We start from the raw sequence: 22065 nt of genomic DNA on the forward strand, positions 1-22065 counted from the left end.
GATAAATGATAGGTCAGCTATATGCAATCATTGAAGGTCCAACATGCCTCACCCCACCAATCAGCTGTTAGCCGGTCCTGCTCCCACTGGAAGTAGACGGTGAACAGAGCTGGAACAGCACAGCTCCGTATACTGTGCAGTGGCTGTTCTTAGCTGTGGTGGCTCATCGCCCATTTATATTAATAGGAGCATAGCTGCAGTACCAAAGAAGGCTCCGATATAGTGTATGGAGCTGTGCTGTGCCGGCTTCATTCATTGCGTACATCTGGACTCAGCAGCTTCTAGTAACAGCTGATTGTTCTCTAGGAGATGAGCCATTGCCAATAATGTCTGGCAGTGGACCTATCATGGAGAACACAGGAACGCTTGGGTAATCGAGCGCTCCTGTGTATGGGACAGTGGGGCGAGATGGCAGCTGAATCGTTGTTAGGCCAATGGCCAGCTGATGTATGTTGCAGGCTTGATGAAGGACATGCAGATTTATGATCATTTGATCAAGGGTGAATCATTTCTGTCACATTTTGTCATCTAATAGCGGCTTATTGAAGAGGAGAACATGCTGGCTCCATCACTCAAGCAGTTTTCTCTGCGGGTTGAAATGCTGCCGTCTTATATCCCTGTAAGAGTTGCTGAGAAGATTTTATTTGTCGGAGAATCGGTCCAGATGTTCGAAAATCAGAATGTAAATATGACTAGAACGGGTAAGAAGCAGCACGCATTCTGATCGTCTGATAATATGTGATACATACAGAATTCTCACTTATTACTGAAAGATAGCCCTTCCATGTCATTGCATTGTGCTATGCTATACCTGCTGCTCTTCTATACGCTGTAATAGTAGGACATAATTTCCACACTTCTCCGTAATCCCACACCCCGGCACCCTAGTCTCGGGTGCCATACTTGGGGGCACTCAGATGCACTTTTTGCTGTGTTTGTTCTTTACCACTGTGACGAGAATCTGTGCTGAAGTCCTCTCTATCCAGAGAAGCCACATTTATCAACCAAGGGGTTGAGAATTGGTCAAAGGGTTATGTCAAGTATGTGGAAGGGAAAACCCTATGCAGCTCTATCCTGGGTATCAAACGAGTGCACAATTTTCGGCGAGGGGGCAGTATATTATTACATAGTACTATTTACTAATGGAGTGGTGCGGTGCTCTACATTGTTATCGGCCTCTCATGTGATCTGTTTCTTGAGCAGGTTCTATATTGAAGAATCAGGAGGATATATTTGCTGCAGAGTTGCATAGGTTGAAGCAGCAGCCTTTGTTTAACCTGGTAGATTTTGAGTCAGTCCTCGACAGGATCAGAAGCACTGTAGCCGAGGTAAGAAGTCTTTTTTGACTCCAACTGCAAAAAGTCGTCAGGATGTAGAGAAATGTCAAGTGTTTGGCTCCATTTTTATGAGATAGAAAATCAATAGTGCAAGTTTTTTAGAAAAGCATTCTGCTTAATGGCTAATTTACACTGGCCAATGTCAGGCCAGTAACAAGTGAATCAGATCAAAATAATACAGGTGGTCCAGGAACCAAGTAGACCACCCACTCTTAGTAATGGCACATGGACTACATAAAAGATGTAGCCACGACTAAACCTGTGGGGAGTGTGGCGAGGAACAGATCCACAACATGGATCAAGACAACGATCTTCTGTCCAGAAGATTGCTGTATCTTTCATCAAGTGGGCAGGATCTTGTGTTCACGCAGAGAAATGTTCCCCGGTGTATGGAATCCAGCACAGGCCACGACACATGACAGCTCATTCCTGCCAGAAGGTCATACACATTTACTGACCTGGGACGGGAAGTCACATGTGATATCAGACTAAAATCTGCTGCCATTCTGTAGAATGGGTACATTGCACTGCTGCTGCAGAACCTCATAGTAAATGCCTCTGCTTATCTGTTTACCATGTGTACTTGGACTAGCTGTGACTTTATATTGTATCCACACTATAGGTGACTTTCAGAGAATCCGGATAGGTTTTCTGTCTCAGGATTGTCCTTGAAGTGTTGTATTCTTTTCTTTTCAGCACTTGTGGAAACTAATGGTGGAGGAGTCTGATTTGATAGGACAGTTAAAGGTAAGGGCTGAAGATAAATGAAGGTATTTATTAAAGGCTCAATGCCCCTTTTTTGTAACAAAAAAAAATACAGCTTTTCACCCCTCTGGCCAGGGTTTACTGGCATGGATAAGGCCAACTATTGTCTGACAGATTTACTATAATTTATACCAGAAGTTGATGTAAATTATTGTTCAAATCTACAGCTACTTATAGCAGGCATAGTTTTGAAATTCTGGTGAATGGATTGCCAAAGTGTGACAAATTTATTAAGGGGTGTGCGTCTCTTTCTACATTTAGCACATCTTCCTCTACCACATATTAATGCATATAAATCACCAGTCTAAGTAAACTTCTCCCAAGTGTTTCTGATTTGTAGACATTCCAAACCTATAAAACATTCTAAAAGCTCCAAAAAGAGACTGCGGAGTCTGACAAATTTACATAGGTCGCTGCTGATTAACTATTTAAAAGACGTCAGTTTCTGACAGCTGCATTTAAATGGAGCAATCGCATAGTTCAATTGTTCTGGCTCCTGCAGCACACTGAATAGTATAGTTTTGCATTATATAGTAAAAGTGATCAAGTGAACTCGGGTTCAAGTTACCTAGAGACATTAAAAAATAATGTAGAAAGAAAAGTAATAAATAGATGTTTTAAAAAGTACTTAAAGAGCTTATATAACACTCCTTTACTGAATTCAAAAATAAAGAAATTTACAAAAAAATAAACATATTTGGTATCGCCAGGCCAAATCCATGAAAATATAACTGTGTGTAATAAATATACAGTGGGTACGGAAAGTATTCAGACCCCTTTAAATTTTTCACTCTTTGTTTCATTGCAGCCATTTGGTAAATTCTAAAAAGTTCATTTTTTTTCTCATTAAAGTACACTCTGCTCCCATCTTGACTGAAAAAAAACAGAAATGTAGAAATTTTTGCAAATTTATTAAAGAAAAACTGAAATATCACATGGTCATAAGTATTCAGACCCTTTGCTCAGACACTCATATTTAAGTCACATGCTGTCCATTTCCTTGTGATCCTCCTTGAGATGGTTCTACTCCTTCATTGGAGTCCAGCTGTGTTTCATTAAACTGATATGACTAGATTTGGAAAGGCACACACCTGTCTATATAAGAGCTCACAGCTCACAGTGCATGTCAGACCAAATGAGAATCATGCGCTCAAAGGAACTGCCCAAGCAGCTCAGAGACAGAATTGTGGCAAGGCACAGATCTGGCTAAGGTTACAAAAGAATTTCTGCATTACTCAAGGTTCCTAAGAGCACAGTGGCCTCCATAATCCTTTAATGGAAGAAGTTTGGAACCACCAGAAGTCTTCCTAGACCTGGCTGTCCAGCCAAACTGAGCAACCATAGGAGAAGAGCCTTGGTCAGAGAGGTAAAGAAGAACCCGAAGATCACTGTGGCTGAGCTCCAGAGATGCAGTAGGAAGATGGGAGAAAATTCTACAAAGTCAACTATCACTGCAGCCCTCCACCAGTTGTGCCTTTATGGCAGAGTGGCCCGACAGAAGCCTCTCCTCAGTGCAAGGCATATGAAAGCCCGCATAGTTTGCTCAAAAACATATGAAGGACTCCCAGACTATGAAAAATACGTTTCTCTGGTCTGATGAGATGAAGATAGAACTTTTTGGTGATAATTCTAAGCGTTATGTGTGGAGAAAACCAGGCACTGCTCATCACCTGCCCAATACAATCCCAACAGTGAAACGTGGTGGCAGCATCATGCTATGGGAGTGTTTTTCAGCTGCAGGGACAGGACGACTGGTTGCAATTGAAGGAAACATGAATGCGGCCAAGTACAGAGAGAGCCTGGATGAAAACCTCTTCCAGAGTGCTCTGGACCTCAGACTTGGCCGAAGGTTCACCTTCCAACAAGACAATGACCCTCAGAACACAGCTAAAATAACAAAGGAGTGGCTTCAGAACACCTCTGTGACCATTCTTGACTGGCCCAGCCAGAGCGCTGACCTAAACCCAATTGAGCATCTCTGGAGAGACCTGAAATTGGCTGTCCACCAACGTTCACCATCCAACCTGACGGAACTGGAGAGGATCTGCAAGGAAGAATGGCAGAGGATCCCCAAATCTAGGTGTGAAAAACTTGTTGCATTATTCCCAAGAAGACTCATGGCTGTACTAGCTCAGAAGGGTGCTTCTACTCAATACTGAGCAAAGGGTCTGAATACTTATGACCATGTGATATTTCAGTTTTTCTTTTTTAATAAATTTGCAAAAATTTCTACATTTCTTTTTTTTCTCAATCAAGATGGGGTGCAGAGTGTACTTTAATGAGGAAAAAAATGAACTTTTTAGAATTTACCAAATGGCCGCAATGAAACAGAGTGAAAAATTTAAAGGGGTCTGAATACTTTCCGTATCCACTGTGTGTGTGTGTATATGTTATATCCCCACATACACTCTTCGGGTCTTGCCGCCGTAATCAAATTACAATTATGTTACCAGGCCATATTTTTTTTACCACACAATGAATGCCTAACAAAGAAAAATCCCAAAAATTGTCAGAATTGTGGGGTGTTTTTTTTTTTTTTTTTTTTTACCATTTTTTTTCCCCCTCTGTGAACTTTTTTTTGTATTGTATTGTGAAGTGAATAGTGGGATTTAAAACTACAACTCTTCCTCTTTCACCCCTTCCCTCCCAAATAATACAATCCATCAGGTGGCTATGTTAACGAAAAATTAAAAGGTTGTGACCATTGGAAGAAGGAGAGAAAAAATTAAAGTGCAGAAGTGAAAAATGATTTGGTCAGGAAGGAGTTACGTTTTATTAGAACGTCTGTATGAGAAATAATACAAACCTGACCATTTGGTGACCAGTATGACATAATATACTGTGTTGTGATTTTTATAGTAATATAACCGGTATATTGTGGCTCGTTTACTATTCATCAAAAAATGTTACCAAGTAATCCCATTCTTTATTTATTGTCAGTGAAAAAAGTTATTTTATTTATCTCCATTTTCAGATTATAAAAGATTTCTACCTGCTAGGAAGAGGTGAATTGTTTCAGGCCTTTATAGATATAGCCCAACACATGCTGAAAACGCCACCCACCGCTGTCACAGAACATGGTGAGTGTTATACAAGCTGGTATAGAAGAAACACATTGTATGTGCACAGCATGCGCCGCCACATAGGGGTGACCATATCATCATTTTTATTCAGATTTTCCATCTCCTGCTATATAAACGTGAATGCTTATCAGATGAAGCAGATCAAGTGATATGTATTTGTGTAATGAGGGAGGGTGCTTCCTATGGAAATCAACAACGTCTATCAAGGTGTACTGGTCAAAAGTTTGGAAACATCTGTTCATGCAATGGTTTTCCTTTAGGAAGCCTAGTCACGTTAAAGTGAGTGGTGGGGGGAAAAGGTACTATACAAGCTATGAAATAGTGTCTGTATCCTCAGATCTTTGGCCTCTCTATAACTGTATCTCATATACAAACATACACGATGCATCCACACACTGAAATTAATGAATACATGAACTCCGCTATTGTTGAAAACTGTAAAAATGTAAGGGACTTAGTTAATATTTTTTGATCAAAAAGTGCAATAAAAGCCATCCAACCACGTCAAGGTTGGTCCATATCACTAATGCCCTACTTCTCTATGTGCCAAACCAGGCCCCGTCTGAACGGGGAAGTCATAGTTTATGTATATTGGCCACATACGATATTTGTGCACTTGTACATTAATTTAATACTAAAGGTGTGCGCTACCTATTTCTCTCCCCCCTTTTTTTTAATTTTTTTTATTAATTATATCATATATAATTTGATATACTAAAACTGGGCCAGTACAATACCACATTTTCTATTTTACCTTTTATTCAGTTAGGACATTGTGACAGTACAGTATCGGTAGTTTTACTTTTGAACCTAGGCTTAATATCAATCTTATTTTTATTTGTCCTCTTTAAACCATATTTTATATTTGTTTTCCAGCCTTGGTTTTAGTATTTACAGTCTAATAGTGTCCTGCCAGTCATGAATTCTTCTCCAGTAACACTGTTTTATTTGTCTTGTGTGATCTATTTTTTATAGCTATTTTTGTCCAATAAAGCATTAATTTTTAATAGAATACTTGTTTATATCTATTATTCTAGATTTATTGATTTTTATTTGCTGTTCTTTTTATGGTAGTACTTTATGGCATTTATAATTAGTGCACATTGTGGTATATCATTCTAAAATTTCTAAAATGGGTCACATTGTAGATTCAGACTGAAGGCAGCAAAACCATGAGGGACCACCTATGGAAAGTATGAGTAACGAAACACGTTTGAAACAACTGTGTACTTGTCAGGTGCTTTAATTTTACTGTGTAGTCCAAATGAATCCAAACAATCTCAGCTGCGTTGAGGGCTGGTGATCATGGAGGCCATGTCCTCTAACTCTGCACTCCATCGCTCTCCTTCCTGGTCACAGAGCCCTTAGCTTTGAGATGGTCCCGCTAAGTTCTAACATTATGGATTGACATGTCATCACAGAATGCTGTGGTCGTTATGCTGGGAAAGTGTGCCTTGAATTTGGAATAAATCTCAAACAGTGTCACCAGCAAAGCACCCCCACACCAACACACTTCCCCTCCATGCTTCACATACTTGTAGACATCATCAGCTCACCTTTTTTTGGTGTCTCTCAAATACATGACAGTTGGTACCACTGATCTAATGTCCAGTCCTTGTGTTGTAAACAAGCCTACTCTTCTTTTTAAAGTCCTCAATAGCGGCTTTACAGCAATTTGACTATAAGGCTATGTGCCCACGTTGCATTTATGAAGCAGAAAATTTCTGCTTCATTTCTGCAAGTCCTCTCCCGGAAAAACGCATGCGGAATTCCGCACGCGTTTATCGCGCATTTTTCGCGCGTTTATCACACGTTTTCCACATGCGGAATTGCCTTGCGTTTTTTATGCATTGGACAAAGGCAATTCTGCTTGCGGAAACGCAAAATTAAATGACATGCTGCGGATTTTTGAACGCAGCATAAACGCTGCGGAAAAATCCGCAGCATGTGCATAGAACTTGCGGAATCCCATTGGGGACCATGGGGTGCAGGTTACCAAGCGTTTTACAAGCGTTTCCGCTGCGGAAATTCCGCATCAAAAACGCTTGAAAAACGCTACGTGGGCACACAGCCTAAAGACCTGCTTCTCCTAGTCTCCTCTAGACAGTTGATGTTGTGGTGTGTCTGCTACTAGATGTCGCTGCATCATTTATGAGACCTGGGCACAAATAAAGAAGTTGGGGGTGGGGTTAGAAGAGTCAATATAGTAAGAAGGAATAGAGGTACAGAGAGATACATAAAATGCATGTACACTAATGCCAGAAGCCTCACCAACAAAATGGAGGAATTAGAATTAATTTTGTTGGAAAATAATTATGACATGGTGGGGATATCTGAGACATGGCTGGACGAGAGCCATGACTGGGCAGTTAATTTACAGGGATATAGTCTGTTCAGAAATGACCGTACAAACAAGAGAGGAGGGGGGTGTTTATATGTAAAATCATCCTTAAAACCTGTCTTGCGGGAGGATATATGTGAATCTAATGGCAATGTAGAGTCCCTGTGGGTGGAGAAAAGGGGAGGGGGGAAAAATAATAAATTACTGATAGGGGTTTGTTATAAGTCTCCAAAAAAAATTGGAAGCAACGGAGAATATCCTCATAAAGCAAATAGATGAAGCAGCAACTCAAGGAGAAGTCATTATTATAGGGGACTTCAACTACCCTGAAATACATTGGGGAACAGAAACCTGTAGTTCAAGCAAAGGTAATAGGTCTTTGACAACTGTGAGAGACAATTTCCTTTCACAACTGGTTCAGGACCCAACAAGAAGGGGGGCACTGCTAGACCTAATATTAACCAACAGGCCAGGAGGGGGGTCACTTGAGTAATAGTGATCACAAAATAAGTTTTCATTTATCCTTTAATAAGATGTGTAGTAAAGGGGTTACAAGGACACTAAACTTCAGGAAATTTCCAACGGTTGAGAGATGATCTTAGTGCAATAAACTGGGACGATATCCTGAGACATAAAACTACACAAAGCAAATGGGAGACATTTATTAGCATCCTGAATAGGACCTGTGCACAATATATACCCTATGGGAATAAACATGCTAGAAATAGGAAGAAACCACTATGGCTAAATAGAGCTGTAAGAGGCGCAATAAGTGACAAAAAGAAAGCATTTAGAGAACTAAAGCAAGTAGGTAGTGATGAGGCATTAAATAAATACAGAAAATTAAATTCTGTAAAAACCAAATCAAGGCAGCAAAGATTGAGACAGAGAGACTCATTGCCAGAGAAAGTAAAAATAATCCCAAAATATTATTTAACTACATACATAGTAAAAAACTAAAAAATTATAGTGTTGGCCCCCTTAAAAATAGTCTGGGTGAAATGGTGGATGAGGAAAAAGGCAATATGCTAAATGATTTTTTCAACAGTATTTACACAAGAAAATCGCATGACAGAAAACATGATCAGTGATAACAAAAATTCTCCATTAAATGTCACTTGCTTAACCCAGCAGGAAGTACGGCGGCGTCTAAGAAACACTAAAGTTGACAAATCCCCGGGCCCGGGTGGGATACACCCACGAGTACTGCAGGAATTAAGTAACGTCATAGATAGACCATTATTTTTAATCTTTAAAGATTCCATAATAACAGGGTCTGTACCACAGGACTGGCGTATAGCAAATGTGGTGCCAATATTCAAAAAGGGGACAAAAACCAAACTTGGAAATTTATAGGCCAGTAAGCTTAACCTCTACTGTGGGTAAAATCCTGGAGGGTTTCCTAAGAGATGCTATACTAGAGTATCTGAAGAAAAATAACCTCATGACCCAATATCAACATGGGTTTACGAGGGACCGTTCCTGTCAAACTAATCTGATCAGCTTTTATGAGGAGGCAAGTTCCGGACTGGACCAAGGAAATGCAGTGGATGTTGTGTATATGGACTTTTCAAAAGCTTTTGATACGGTTCCACACAAAAGGTTGATACTAGTGTTGAACGAGTATGTTCTGTTCCGAGTATGCTCGGGCCGAGCTCCGAGTATTTACAGCTGCTCGGTGATATGTTTGAATCGCTCACGTGTGCATGATTTGCAACTGTTTGACAGCTTTATTACATGTGAGGAATGTGTAAGAAATAGACATTCCTCACATGTATTAATGGGGATAAATGTAAGGTAATGCACTTGGGCAGAGGAAATAAAATGTATAATTATATGCTTAATTGTAAAACACTGGGCAAAACTGTCACTGAAGACCTGGGTGTATTTGGTGGACGACAAGCTCGCGTTTGGTGGCCAGTGTCAGGCAGCTGCTGCAAAGGCAAATAAAATAATGGGGTGCATTAAAAGAGGCATAGATGCTCATGAGGAGAACATAATTTTACCTCTCTACAAGTCACTACTGTGTACAGTTCTGGTCTCCGGTGTAGAAGAAAGACATAGCTGAACTAGAGCGGGTGCAGAGAAGAGCGACCAAGGTTATTAGAGGACTGGGGGGTCTGCAATACCAAGACAGGTTATTACACTTGGGGTTATTTAGTTTGGAAATACGAAGGCTTAGGGGTGATCTTATTACGATGTACAAGTATATGAGGGGACAGTACAAAGACCTTTCTACTGATCTTTTTACTCTGAGGCCTGAGACGGGGACAAGGGGGCATCTTCTACTTCTGGAGAAAAGAAGGTTTAATCATAATCACAGACGCGGATTCTTTACTGTAAGAGCAGTGAGACTATGGAACTCTCTGCTGCGTGACGTTGTAATGAGTGATTCACTTCTAAAATTTAAGAAGCGCATGGATGCCTTTTTTGAAAAGTATAATATTAGAGGTTATATATACTAGATTCCTTGATAGGGCGTTGATCCAGGGAACTAGTCGGATTGCTGTATGTGGAGTCAGGAAGGAATTTTTTCCCCCAATGTGGAGCTTAGTGTTTGCCACATGGTTATTTTTTGCCTTCCTCTGGATCAACATGTTAGGCTATGGGTTGAACTAGATGGACTTAATTTTTAAGGATGAAGGAAGACTAGGTTATCAGAGATGCTGTCCGTTTGCGGTTTCCGAGGCTAGTAACTCTGATGAATTTATCCTTCGCAGTAGAGGTAATTCTTGGTCTTCTTTCTTGCAGTGGTTCCCATGAGAGCCAGTTTTTTTTATTGCGATTGATGTTTTTCATGACTTCGCTTGAGGATACCTTCAAGGTTCTAGCAATTTTCCAGATTAGCTGACTTTTATGTCTTAAAGTTATGATGGGTTGTAATTTCTCTTTACTTAGTTGAGTGGTTCTAGCCACATTCTGATTTAGAACAGTTGTGGCTCAGCACTGTATGGAACTGTGTGCCAACATTGCCTCTACAAAACACACCTGATGGTCGCAAACCCGTACTGAAGGCCAGTGATTTCACAAAAGAACTCGATGAGGCATACCTGTTCATTGGAAACCATTCCAGGTGACTACATGTCGTAGCTGCTTGTGAGAATATTAAGGGTGTGTAAAGCTGTCATCGGATTAAAAGGGATACTTCGAGTATCTAATTTTTATCACATCCTCTGGTTTGCTTCACACACGTTCTTCTGTGGTTCCCTCTCTTCGGTCTGAATCTGCAATAAGTCCACGGAAAACCCTTGCATAAACTGGCGTGTCCAAACTTTTGACCAATAATGTTTTTCTATTTGTGTGTATGTAATATAATATATCATTAACATGTCTATTGATCCTGTGATTATCATAATTCCACGATTTTTCCTTCTTGGTGTTGCAATTTCAGCATTGAGGTGTATAATACTGTATACACATACATACACTCCTCAACATTGAAATTGCAACACCATTGCAAGAAGGAAAAATGGTTGAATTATGGTAATCACAGGATCGATACACATGTTAATGATATGCAAACAATGAAAAAAAAATGTTTCAAAATCTCTTGCTTTATTTTCTATCAAGTATGAGTGCCGCATGCAGAAATACACACATGCATTGGCATGTTATCAATGAGGCTATTAATGGTTGTCTGAGGAATGTTCTGCCACGCTGGGTTGTTATTGTACCTGGAATGAAGACTAGAGGGGTCTGCCTACTGTGCATTATGTTATGCCACCCCACACCATAATTCCGAGGGTAGGATAAATGTGTCGTTCTCCTGTGAAGGTGTTCCTTTGACCTCACGCCACCGCTGTTAAATGCTATCGTGGTGCAGAGTAATATGGAAAACAAGGCTGGAATGAAGACCTATCCTGTTTAGGATTTTGTCTTGAGCACAATAATTGCTGGCGATTGGTCAGCTGACCACAAAGGCAATGCCATGAAGATGCCTTCATGAGGGGACTGTCATACTGGTCCTACTCTCAGAATTATGATGTGTGGTGACATAATGTACGCTAACTGGATCCATCTAACCTTCATTCCAGGTACACAAACAGGTCAGTGTTACATTGATTTGGTTGTGGAACTAGTCGTAAGGCCATTTCTCCTAAGTGTTCCAGAAGCATATTGTTCATGCTACTGTGAGTAGCCTCTATGGCCATATTCATGCTACCATGGCCTGCAGCATCTACGGACTTGTCTCCCATCATCACATCTGGAATGTCATTTTTTAGCAAATGCAAAGGGAGCTGCCTGCAGTGGCTCTTGATTATTTGCTGTCTAAGTGCATTCAGCTTGGCAGAACATTCCTCAGACAACCATTAACAAGCTTGTTGGATAGCAGCTAAGGCATGCAAGTGTATGTAATTCTGCATGTGGTGCTCAAAATCAATACTGAATAATTTGAGATGTCTTGAAAAATTTGGTTTCCATTTATTCATTATTTGCATATCATTAATATCTATCAATCCTGTGATTTCCATAATTCCTTGACTTTTCCTCCTTGCAATTTTAATGTTGAGTATATATAGACACACACACTTGGTCAGCCTATTGGTGTTATTGCTTTTAAGACAAAGAATCCCATGATAAAACATGACTTTGCATTCTTTCCTTGTATACCTTGGACTTATTTCATCGTAGTGTCTATATGTGTACGTACATACATGCATTCGTACAATGTTGTTTACACTAGCCTTTTTGTTCTCCAGATGTCAATGTAGCTTTCCAGCTCTCTGCACATAAGGTCTTACTTGATGATGACAACCTTCTCCCCCTTCTCAATTTAACCATTGACTACCATGGAAAGGAGCAGAAAGGTATGTTGCTCATTTTATTATTTTTTTCCTGGCTTTCATTGTTTTATAGAAATATACCGTATATACCAGAGTATAAGCCAAGGTACCTAATTTTACCACAAGAAACTGGGAAAACTTATTGACTCGAGAGTAAGCCTAGGGTGGGAAATGCAGCAGCTACGGGTAAATTTCCCCATCCTGGTAAGTATTGTCCACTTCTCCCCCATCATGGTATGCATTGCCCCCTCATCGCCCAATCCTGGTATGTGTGGCCCCATCACTGCGCACACAAAAAAAAAACACTTATACTCACCTTCCTTCCTCACCTCTGCTTCAGCACTGCGTCCTGATCTCCTGAAGCAGCTCATGTCAGCATCTGAGCAGCGCATGACGTTACAGCCACGCGCTCTCAGATGCTGCTGTGAGCTGCCGGCATATTCAGTTCTCTCCACGCCGGGACTATATGTGTGGAGAGGAGTGAATATGCATTCTCTTTAGTCGCGGGTACTGTCAGCAGGAGCTGCGGCTCAGCGCTCCTCCTAAAGAGAATGAATATTCATTCTTCTCCACGCCCATGGGAGTGGAGAAGAGGGAATATTCATTACCCTTTAGCAGCGGGCACACGTGGTAACTGCGGCAGCCGGCTACTGCATGTGCCCCGCTCCGCCGCCGCCGCAACTCCCCCCACCACTATCTACCAATGGAATATGTATATACTCGAGTATATACCAGAGTATAAGCCAAGGGGGGCTTTTTCAGCACAGAAAATGTGCTGAAAAACTCGGCTTATGCTTGAGTATATACAGTATATACCATTCTGTTCTGGCACTGGTTACAACAGGCAGGTAATAGCCTCTGTTTTAGGCAGTCTTTACCAACAATGATAAATATCCATTGGTGATTATTTATTATTGTTGGTAAAGACTGTCTAAAAGCATTTTACTTCTATTAAAGGGGTGGTCCGGGACTTATTTTTTTGACATGTACTGTAGAAAGAAAAACAGGCAGGTAGTTGCTAACAGAGACCTGTTGTACCCAGTGCCGGAAAAGAACAGTCATTGACCGCTCCTGCCTGTGATTCAGCTACTCCCTGTCAGCAGAGCAGCTTTTCTTCTTTTGGCTGCTCTGTCGATGGTTCGTGACTACCGACGTCATGCTCATGGACAGCCGGCTCCCCCAGTTAAGCAGCGAGGAGGTCGATCAGCATGACTTTGCTCAGTTGACAGGGCGAGACTGCTAGAGTGGAAAAGAAGCTGCCACTCTCTTGACGTGACGTCAGCAGAAGTAGCTGAATCGCCGTCAAGAGCGGTCAGTGACAGCTCTGTGCTGGTGAAGAACGGTAACTATCTCCCAGTTAGTGCTTAGGCATTTTTTTTTTTTTTTTACAACCTACCTGTCAAGGATAACAGCCAGGGGGGTCATGCAGATCCCACCACCCTTGCCACTTTGTCCCCAATGATTCCGGAGAGATCACACAGATCCTGATGCTGCCACCAATATGTCAAGAAAATGCAATTCTGCTGCCTCCAATCGTCGGGACAATCACACAATTGAGTGACAAGTGATGGACGAGGCTGCAGCTGCTTCCACTACTAGGCCGGTTATATAACAATTTCAAGGGTGCCAACACTTTCGCCATGACTGTATATACCCCGATACAGTTACTGCCAACTCCACAATAACAAAAAGAAATACTTGCTGCGACCACCAAACGTTTCTACAGGCCGATTGGACACCCGTTACAGGTAGCGTATGGCTTCAAGGATGCAGTTTACAGAGCAACAGGAACACAGCTATTACATTTTATATATTTAATAAAGAAAGGTAGGCAGTGTTTATAAAAAAATATATATATATATACAAAGATTATACAAAAGGGGAACAAAACAATACGATATTTACAATTACATAAAGGAATAATGAAAGATAATTACTAAACCTGATGATGCCAGAATGGTTCTTCTCTTTACGGAGGGAAGCACTCCAATTGGGAAAATAGAACACTCACAGCAAACTTATGACTTCCAGAATACATAATAATCAAACCCAATTTCTGCTTTTTATTAGATCAGTTACGTCGACATACCTCCCCTTGATGACCTCATGTGAGGGCTGATTGTGGGATGTGTTAGGTCTGTTTAGAATTTTATGAGATCCCCAACTTACAGGATATCTTCTCCGCTGGAGGTTCCAGGTCATAGATATTATCTTCATGTTCCTTATCGCGATTTTACATTTATATAAAGATCAAAGATGACCTGGATGGCATCATCTGTCGGACTGTTAAGTTGAAGATGTTAGAATGGCCTTACATTGATGTGAGTGAATGCATTATGTTAGTCCCTTTGCTACGACATCAAAACTATATCTCCCATAGATATCGGATCAATGCAAGCCCCTAATATTCATCACTGTTTACTGGCTCCAAAAAGTCTCAGACCTGTGTTTGATGAGAGGAAACCTTATGCCTGGGAAGCACACTTTTCCTCCTCTGCATAAATTAATTTCAGACTGGGTGTCGTTTCCCTGAGCAAATCTCCTGTTTTAATTATCTGGTTACTGCAGGAGGCCTCTACTTCAATGAAGGTTGAAGTGTCAGCTCTCTTTAGCTTTAGTTAGTTTTTATCTTGCTCAGTTATAATTAGTTCTCATTCTCTGGAGATGTCTGTATGGACTAAAATTTTTCACTATGACCATACCGGACATCCCCCTTCAAATGTGTTCTCCAGTAATAGAAAGAAAAACTAAAGGAAATATCATGATATAGAAATTCCTAACTACTTTTTATTAGCAAATCACAAACTTTTTATCTAGGGCAGAAATGTTTTTAGATTTAATATGGCTGCCAACTTGTTATACTGACAGATTCCTGACCTAGAATTTTAGGACACTTCCTGTGAGCATTTGCAATAGGAAGCTCGACTGCCGTGACCTGGAAATCGCTATATCATGTATTCTCTTAGAGAAAGACAGCTGTGTAAACATCTTGCCTTAGCACCCCGGTGTCTCCAGTATTAGATCGTAAGTACAGGGTGGACAGCAGTGTGAGCAGCCTTCAGTATTAGATGGTAAGTACAGGGTGGACAGCAGTGTGAGCAGCCTTCAGTATTAGATGGTAAGTACAGGGTGGACAGCCGTGTGAGCAGCCTCCAGTATTAGATGGTAAGTACAGGGTGGACAGCAGTGTGAGCAGCCTCCAGTATTAGATGGTAAGTACAGGGTGGACAGCCGTGTGAGCAGCCTCCAGTATTAGATGGTAAGTACAGGGTGGACAGCCGTGTGAGCAGCCTCCAGTATTAGATGGTAAGTACAGGGTGGACAGCCGTGTGAGCAGCCTCCAGTATTAGATGGTAAGTACAGGGTGGACAGCCGTGTGAGCAGCCTCCAGTATTAGATGGTAAGTACAGGGTGGACAGCCGTGTGAGCAGCCTCCAGTATTAGATGGTAAGTACAGGGTGGACAGCAGTGTGAGCAGCCTCCAGTATTAGATGGTAAGTACAGGGTGGACAGCCGTGTGAGCAGCCTCCAGTATTAGATGGTAAGTACAGGGTGGACAGCAGTGTGAGCAGCCTCTTGTTACCTCAGCACTCATGGTAATTGTATTTGATTAGATAGAATGGAATCACAGCATCATTGAGCAACGTCTTCTCACCTCAGCAGCTCTGTAGCCTCCAGTATCACATTGGAATTTCCACTGGGAGTCCATTTATCTACACAGGAAAGGAGATGGGCACTTCCTACACTGCACATGCTCACAACACCTCTCCTATTAATATTCTAGGACAGTATCTGTCAGTGTAACAATGGAACAGTACATTTAATTCTATAGTGATTACCTCCATAGACAAAAGAATTGTTAATTAAAAGCATTTAGGAATTCATTTATAATGATATTTCCTTGAGTTATTTTTTTTCTATTCCCAGAGAACCATATAAAAACAATGACTACAGGCACAGTAGAAGCCCGATTAAATCTATTGATGTACAAATCCTTTCAGAGGTTGTGTCCTATGAGATAAAGGTGGATGAATACATCTTTTTTTTTTTTTTTTTACGATTTACTTATCATATTTATCCCATTTATGTGTATTCACAGACTTGTCTCAGCAAAGGGATGGTCCGTCGCGTGAAACATCTCCAAGGGAGGCTCCTACTTCTGGTTGGGCGGCTCTCGGACTGTCCTACAAAGTGCAGTGGCCACTGCACATTCTCTTCACTCCGGCTGTCTTAGAAAAGTGAGTGACTCTGGGTTTTAGTCCAGGAGTAAAAATCCACATTTCTAATAACTTTGTTGTTTAGAAATTGATCATTGCAGTTTTCAAATATGTTTTTAATTTAAAAAAAAAATGTATACGGATTTATGAGTAATCAATAACATCTGAACTGATGTCGCCACAGAGACCAATACAATCAATGACATTAGCCATACAATATAACCCAACTAAATAGGGTGGATAGAGACTCCAAAATCAATATAATTCCTACACAAAACTTGGAGTCATAAATCCACAAACTATGTGCTTATTGTAAACTCGACTATACTAAAAAAAAAAAAATTCACAACCGCTTCACATCTATTTAAAGAGGACCGGTCATCACTTTTAACATTTTAAACTGGCTATATCCGGAGTTAGGGGCTGAAGAGCTGATTAACACATTTTTCCCATTTTGTAATAGATCTTGTCATTCCTGAGATATGAGCTTATAAAGTTTCTATGTAAATTGTCCCTTCAGCCACATGGGCGGTAACAGATGTCTCTCAGGCAGCATATACGTTTTCCACAACTGTGATGCTGGCCAGTCATAAAGTAGAAGGCGTCACAGAGGTGGAATATTTAGAATACATTCCTCCCAGAGAAAGTCAGACCAAGGATCCTCCGCATGAGTAAGCCTCACTGCCGATACCTCCTGGTTCATACAATGTGGAGACAGGAGGAGAATAGCAGTAGCAGGAACTGCAAATCGTCGTATCAGCTATTGACGGGCAGTCTGGCTTTTTTTGATGAGCTGGATCATTCGGCTCCGCTCACCAAAAAGAGCTAGATACTTTGCATCCCAAACAGGTTTCTACTAAATATGTGTTCACCAAAGGTGAGCAGATATTTAACTTAAAATAACAGTGAAACACACCTAAAACCACAATCCGTGTCACTGGGCCTAAGAATGGAAATATGTATTTATCACCAAAAGAAAGAAACCGTAAGCCAAGTAGAAAAAGTATATAATTTTACTAACACAGTAAATTGTGTAAAAAATCCTATAATTAATCATAAATAAAGCAACATACAGTGAGACTAAAAGGTGTGAACACCTGTGCACAAATGCAGCTAAATTTCCTACAGTCCTAATATACATATCATGTGCTTGATGTCAGGCATCCTAATATAAAGCTAAACCGTAAAAGGGATAAAAGTATGTAGAAGAAAGAGTATTGAAACCACAGTGGGATAAAATAATCCAGCAGGAATATAAGTGCCAACAAGATTTAAACATTCATCACGGAAGAGTGATGCATACCTGTAGGTGAGCGAGCAAGTGACAAACCACTCTCTTCACACGTTTCACTTGAAATGCTTCATCCAGGGGTCCTCTTGCCTTACTGTATGTTGCTTTATTAATTATTTTTACACAATTTTTTTACACTATTTACTGTATTAATAAAATGTTATACTATTTCTATTTGGCTTGTGGTTTCTTTCTATTGGTGAAATATTAAAATAACAGCAGCCAAAATCACAGGCTGCCGAAAACAATCATGTTGTCACCATTAAAAGCCTCTCGCTGGGGATGAAATGACCACGCAACATTTGGTAACTAACAGTGTTTCTAAAAATCGGAGATTAATTAGAGTTTTTTCAGAGAACGGTGTTGTAAATCTCCCATAATAGTACACCATGACCTAAGATAATTTGTAGGCCTATATTACCCCATTTCAAAATAAATTCCTCTTTGATTACAAATTTCCTGATGAGCTTCAGATTCTGATAGTCTTCTTTTAGTTCTGACCTTTTCGAATAGACTTTCCAATGCGTTACTCTGATTTCTGGTTTTCGACCTTTTCTTCCCAGGTACAATGTCGTCTTTAAGTACTTAGTTAGTGTCCGACGCGTGCAATCAGAGCTGCAGCACTGTTGGGCTCTACAGATGCAGAGGAAACATTTAGAATCTAATAGGACTGATGCCATTAAGTGGCGACTTCGGAATCACATGGCATTTCTGGTGGACAATCTTCAGTATTACTTGCAGGTGAGAAAGTGGGTAAATAATAGAAAACATCTTAATGTATTTAGCGACATTTATTTTTCTTTTTAGAAATGCTTTTGGAAGTCCTATTGCACCCCATGATATTCTGCAGGTAGGGAAATCTCCCTATTATGTTTCTCGTTATTGCAGGTAGATGTTTTAGAATCCCAGTTCTCGCAGCTCTTAGAACAGATTAACTCTACGCGGGACTTTGAGAGCATTCGCCTAGCTCACGACCACTTCCTCAGCAATCTCCTGGCCCAGTCCTTCATTTTATTAAAGCCGGTTTGTATAGCATGCACTTTTACATCTAATAAAATCTTTTATTGCTCACAGAATTTATTGAAAATCATATTAATTTTGCAGGTTTTTCATTGTCTAAATGAAATCTTAGATTTATGTCACAGCTTCTGCTCTCTAGTCAGCCAAAACCTGGGTCCTTTAGACGAACGTGGTACTGGGCAGCTGGATATCCTAGTTAAGGTAAGAAGTGTGTATTTTAGTATAAAGTCCTACGTGTGCACAGTCTTCTGAAAACAGGTTGGCCTTTTATTGTAGGGTTTCAGTTGCCAATCTTCACTACTCTTCAAGATCCTTTCGAGTGTCCGCAACCATCAGATCAATCCTGACCTGGCACAGCTGCTTTTGCGATTAGATTATAATAAATATTATACACAATCTGGGGGCACATTGGGCAGGTAAGAAAAGACTACGCTTATAAAAGATTTAACTGACTTCTAGACTTGATATCCTGTGTGAGAGGTGACCTCAGGTTTCACTTAAAACGTCCCTTCAGGCATGCAATTTAACAAGGAGCATGGAGAGATCCAGCTACACACTATGTGCAAAACTAGAGAAAAAGATGGTTTATCTCTGCAAATGTTCTTTTTTTAAAACACCTCTCCAGCAGTTTTTTCTTTATTATTTCAGCGCTGGAGTGGTGCCACTAATATATGTTATTCGATCCAAGTTTTATACATTCCAGCCGCTGTCTTCAGCTCTTCCCGGCGCAGCTCCAGTCTTGCACCACTATTTTGTGACCACAACTTCTGACTGACCGGAAGTCAGAGGTAACGATCACAAGCTCTGTGTAAGTCTATGAGAGCCTCGTTCTGGCTCTCATAGACTTAAATTGAGTTGTGACTTCCGGACTGACCGAAGCGGCGCTGATAAAATATGAACATGGTGCCTAGTCAGTATAAGACTAGGGGCAGAGAACTTAAATTAGTGGTACCACTCCAGTGCTGCAATTTTAAAAAAAAAAGTTGAAGTGGTGCTTTAAAAAAAAAAAAAAAAAAAAAAAAAAAAGGTAAAGCTCCCCCACCACTCTTTCTGATCGGTCTGGATGGACATATAATCACTGCAGCCACTGATTTGCTGCAATGGTCACATGTCCATCTGGACCAAGCAGGGGAGTACAGACACGGATTCTGTACAGCATGTTCTTGCCGGATGAGTGAGTATTCCTTTATTTAATTAATTTACACTATTTTGGATTCTTTAAAAATCTCTGGTGTGGACAACCCATTTTAAGGAGGACCGGTCAGCAGGTTTTTAGACCCTAAATTAACGTCATCTATATAAAGTCCCTGTAATGTTGATTACATCCGTACCCTAGTTTTATAAATCTGTGTCTCCAATTCATAGAAATCCGTCTGCAAATTTTTATGCAAATAAGCCGCAAGAGCATAGGTCTTGTAACTGCGTCCCCTTTCCAGTGGCTGACTGATCACTTTTCTTTGTCACCTGCTTTCCCCTACGATCTTGCTCAAGTGCCATCATTCCTTGGGGGCAGCGCAGGTGCAGATCGAAAGTTCAGCTCTCGCAATTTTCCTCAGGACCCTACTGCACATGTGCCGCCCCCCAGGATTGACAGCGCTTGTGCTACATTTTAGTGTGGGTAGCAGGTCATAGATAAGAGTGACATGTCAGTCACTGATCAGTGGCCAGCAGCGGGCGGGGAGAGGCCAGAAAGATGTAAGTGTAGGGCTAAGCCCCCAGCACTAGCATTTAATTTGTATAAACATTGGGACATTATCAGTGTTACAAAGACTTTCCATACATGACGTTAGTTTGGGGTCTGAAAACCTGCCGACAGGTTCCCTTTAAAGAGAATCTACCACCATGTTTATCTCTGACTTGCTGTCATTCCAAGGTCAAGCTATTTTTTAAAGGTGCCTTCACATCATGTTTCAACCACACTCGGTGTGATTATTATAATCAAAGTCTATGGTTCCATTGAAGCACACCTGAAACTTGTATGCGAAAGTTCAGTGGCACTCCCAATGGAATAATGAAAATGTGTCTGAAACATGATATGAGCATACCCCAAGTGTGGCCTGGGTCAGTGTTTATGACCAGGCACACGGTAATTCTGCTTGCTTTCATCATCTAGCGCAACTGCCCCGCCAGCACAAAGTGGCTGAGTATTAGCGGGGAAAGGCACTGAAAGCAGGCAGTGTTACTATCTTTTCCACCTGTGATGTTAGTGGTGTAGTGATCCATCCACCAGAAAAATAATTCTTTGCTGGCAACTGACGAAGACCAGGTCAACCTCATAAATCCTTCATTAGGAAGGGTCGGTGACAGGTATACATGTTACTGTCAGCACTACACATTGTAATCCACAATAAATGGCTAGAGAACTGCAGGAAGCGCCAGTATAGTACTCGGTCAGCATCTAGTGGTCCACATTGGTATGAGCGCTAGTATTGCAAGAAGAGAATACCCCATGTCTATGAATGTTAGAGATATGATGTTTAGAGATATGATTAGCTTTAAAAAAATCTTACATATTACACTATAGATAATTTAATAAAATAATAATCTGCTTAATAGATCTGCAGCAAAGGTTTCTCCTTTTAATAAACCTAGTCTTGTTCTCTGTTCATCAGTGATATTAATGTGAAAACTATTTTCCATCTTGCAGTTTTGGATTATGAACACTATAATGGATCCATTTGTGGTTATTCAGGTGCATAAAAAGAAGCTTGTGAATGCAGCTACCAAACACTCACTGGAAAACCATCCCAAGTCTTGTTACTGTACATATTTATGTATAATAAAATATATTGTGTTTCTACTCATTATGTTACATACTGCAAACTACTACTAGATTATAAAAGAACATATCAAGTTCAACCTTTTTTGATCAATTATATTACTTATTGTCAGATCAATTTTAATTAATGTATATAGTATTTATTTGCTGACAGTATCTGCCATTACTATTTCTTGGGGTAGGATATTCCATGGTGCAACTACTTGGAAATAATTGTTTTCTACACATACAATGTGAGTTTTTAATGAAGATATAAAACTTTTATACTTAACTCTGTCGGCAGCATGTGTCCAGGAAAAGTCTGTATTAACTCCGCCAGGTATGTTGGACTCTGAAAGGCTGCATTGTTTCAGAGAAAAGATACTTTAAAAGCGACTGAGGACATGATGTAAACTAGTCGTACAGGAAGGTTCACAGCAGAATATCCCCACCCGCTCCCTGGATTGAC

General features: G+C 40.6%; 1 protein-coding gene across 1 annotated transcript in view; it reads left to right on the forward strand.

Moving 5' to 3' along the window:
* Positions 1-21638, forward strand: part of TUBGCP4 (tubulin gamma complex component 4) — a 44994-nt gene extending 23356 nt beyond the window's left edge. Inside the window, exons 8-18 of the mRNA XM_073653147.1 lie at positions 536-701; positions 1204-1328; positions 2034-2084; positions 5077-5182; positions 12227-12334; positions 16410-16548; positions 18382-18559; positions 18707-18841; positions 18923-19039; positions 19115-19254; positions 21486-21638. Of these exons, the coding sequence (XP_073509248.1) occupies positions 536-701; positions 1204-1328; positions 2034-2084; positions 5077-5182; positions 12227-12334; positions 16410-16548; positions 18382-18559; positions 18707-18841; positions 18923-19039; positions 19115-19254; positions 21486-21498 (1278 nt within the window). The 3' untranslated portion in view covers positions 21499-21638. The remainder of the gene's footprint in view (positions 1-535; positions 702-1203; positions 1329-2033; positions 2085-5076; positions 5183-12226; positions 12335-16409; positions 16549-18381; positions 18560-18706; positions 18842-18922; positions 19040-19114; positions 19255-21485) is intronic.
* The last annotated feature ends 427 nt before the right edge of the window (positions 21639-22065 follow it).

Source organism: Phyllobates terribilis, unplaced genomic scaffold, assembly GCF_046119375.1.
Source record: "Phyllobates terribilis strain yellow unplaced genomic scaffold, ASM4611937v1 Scaffold_11__3_contigs__length_659146591, whole genome shotgun sequence".
In the NCBI taxonomy this organism is placed as follows: domain Eukaryota; kingdom Metazoa; phylum Chordata; class Amphibia; order Anura; family Dendrobatidae; genus Phyllobates; species Phyllobates terribilis.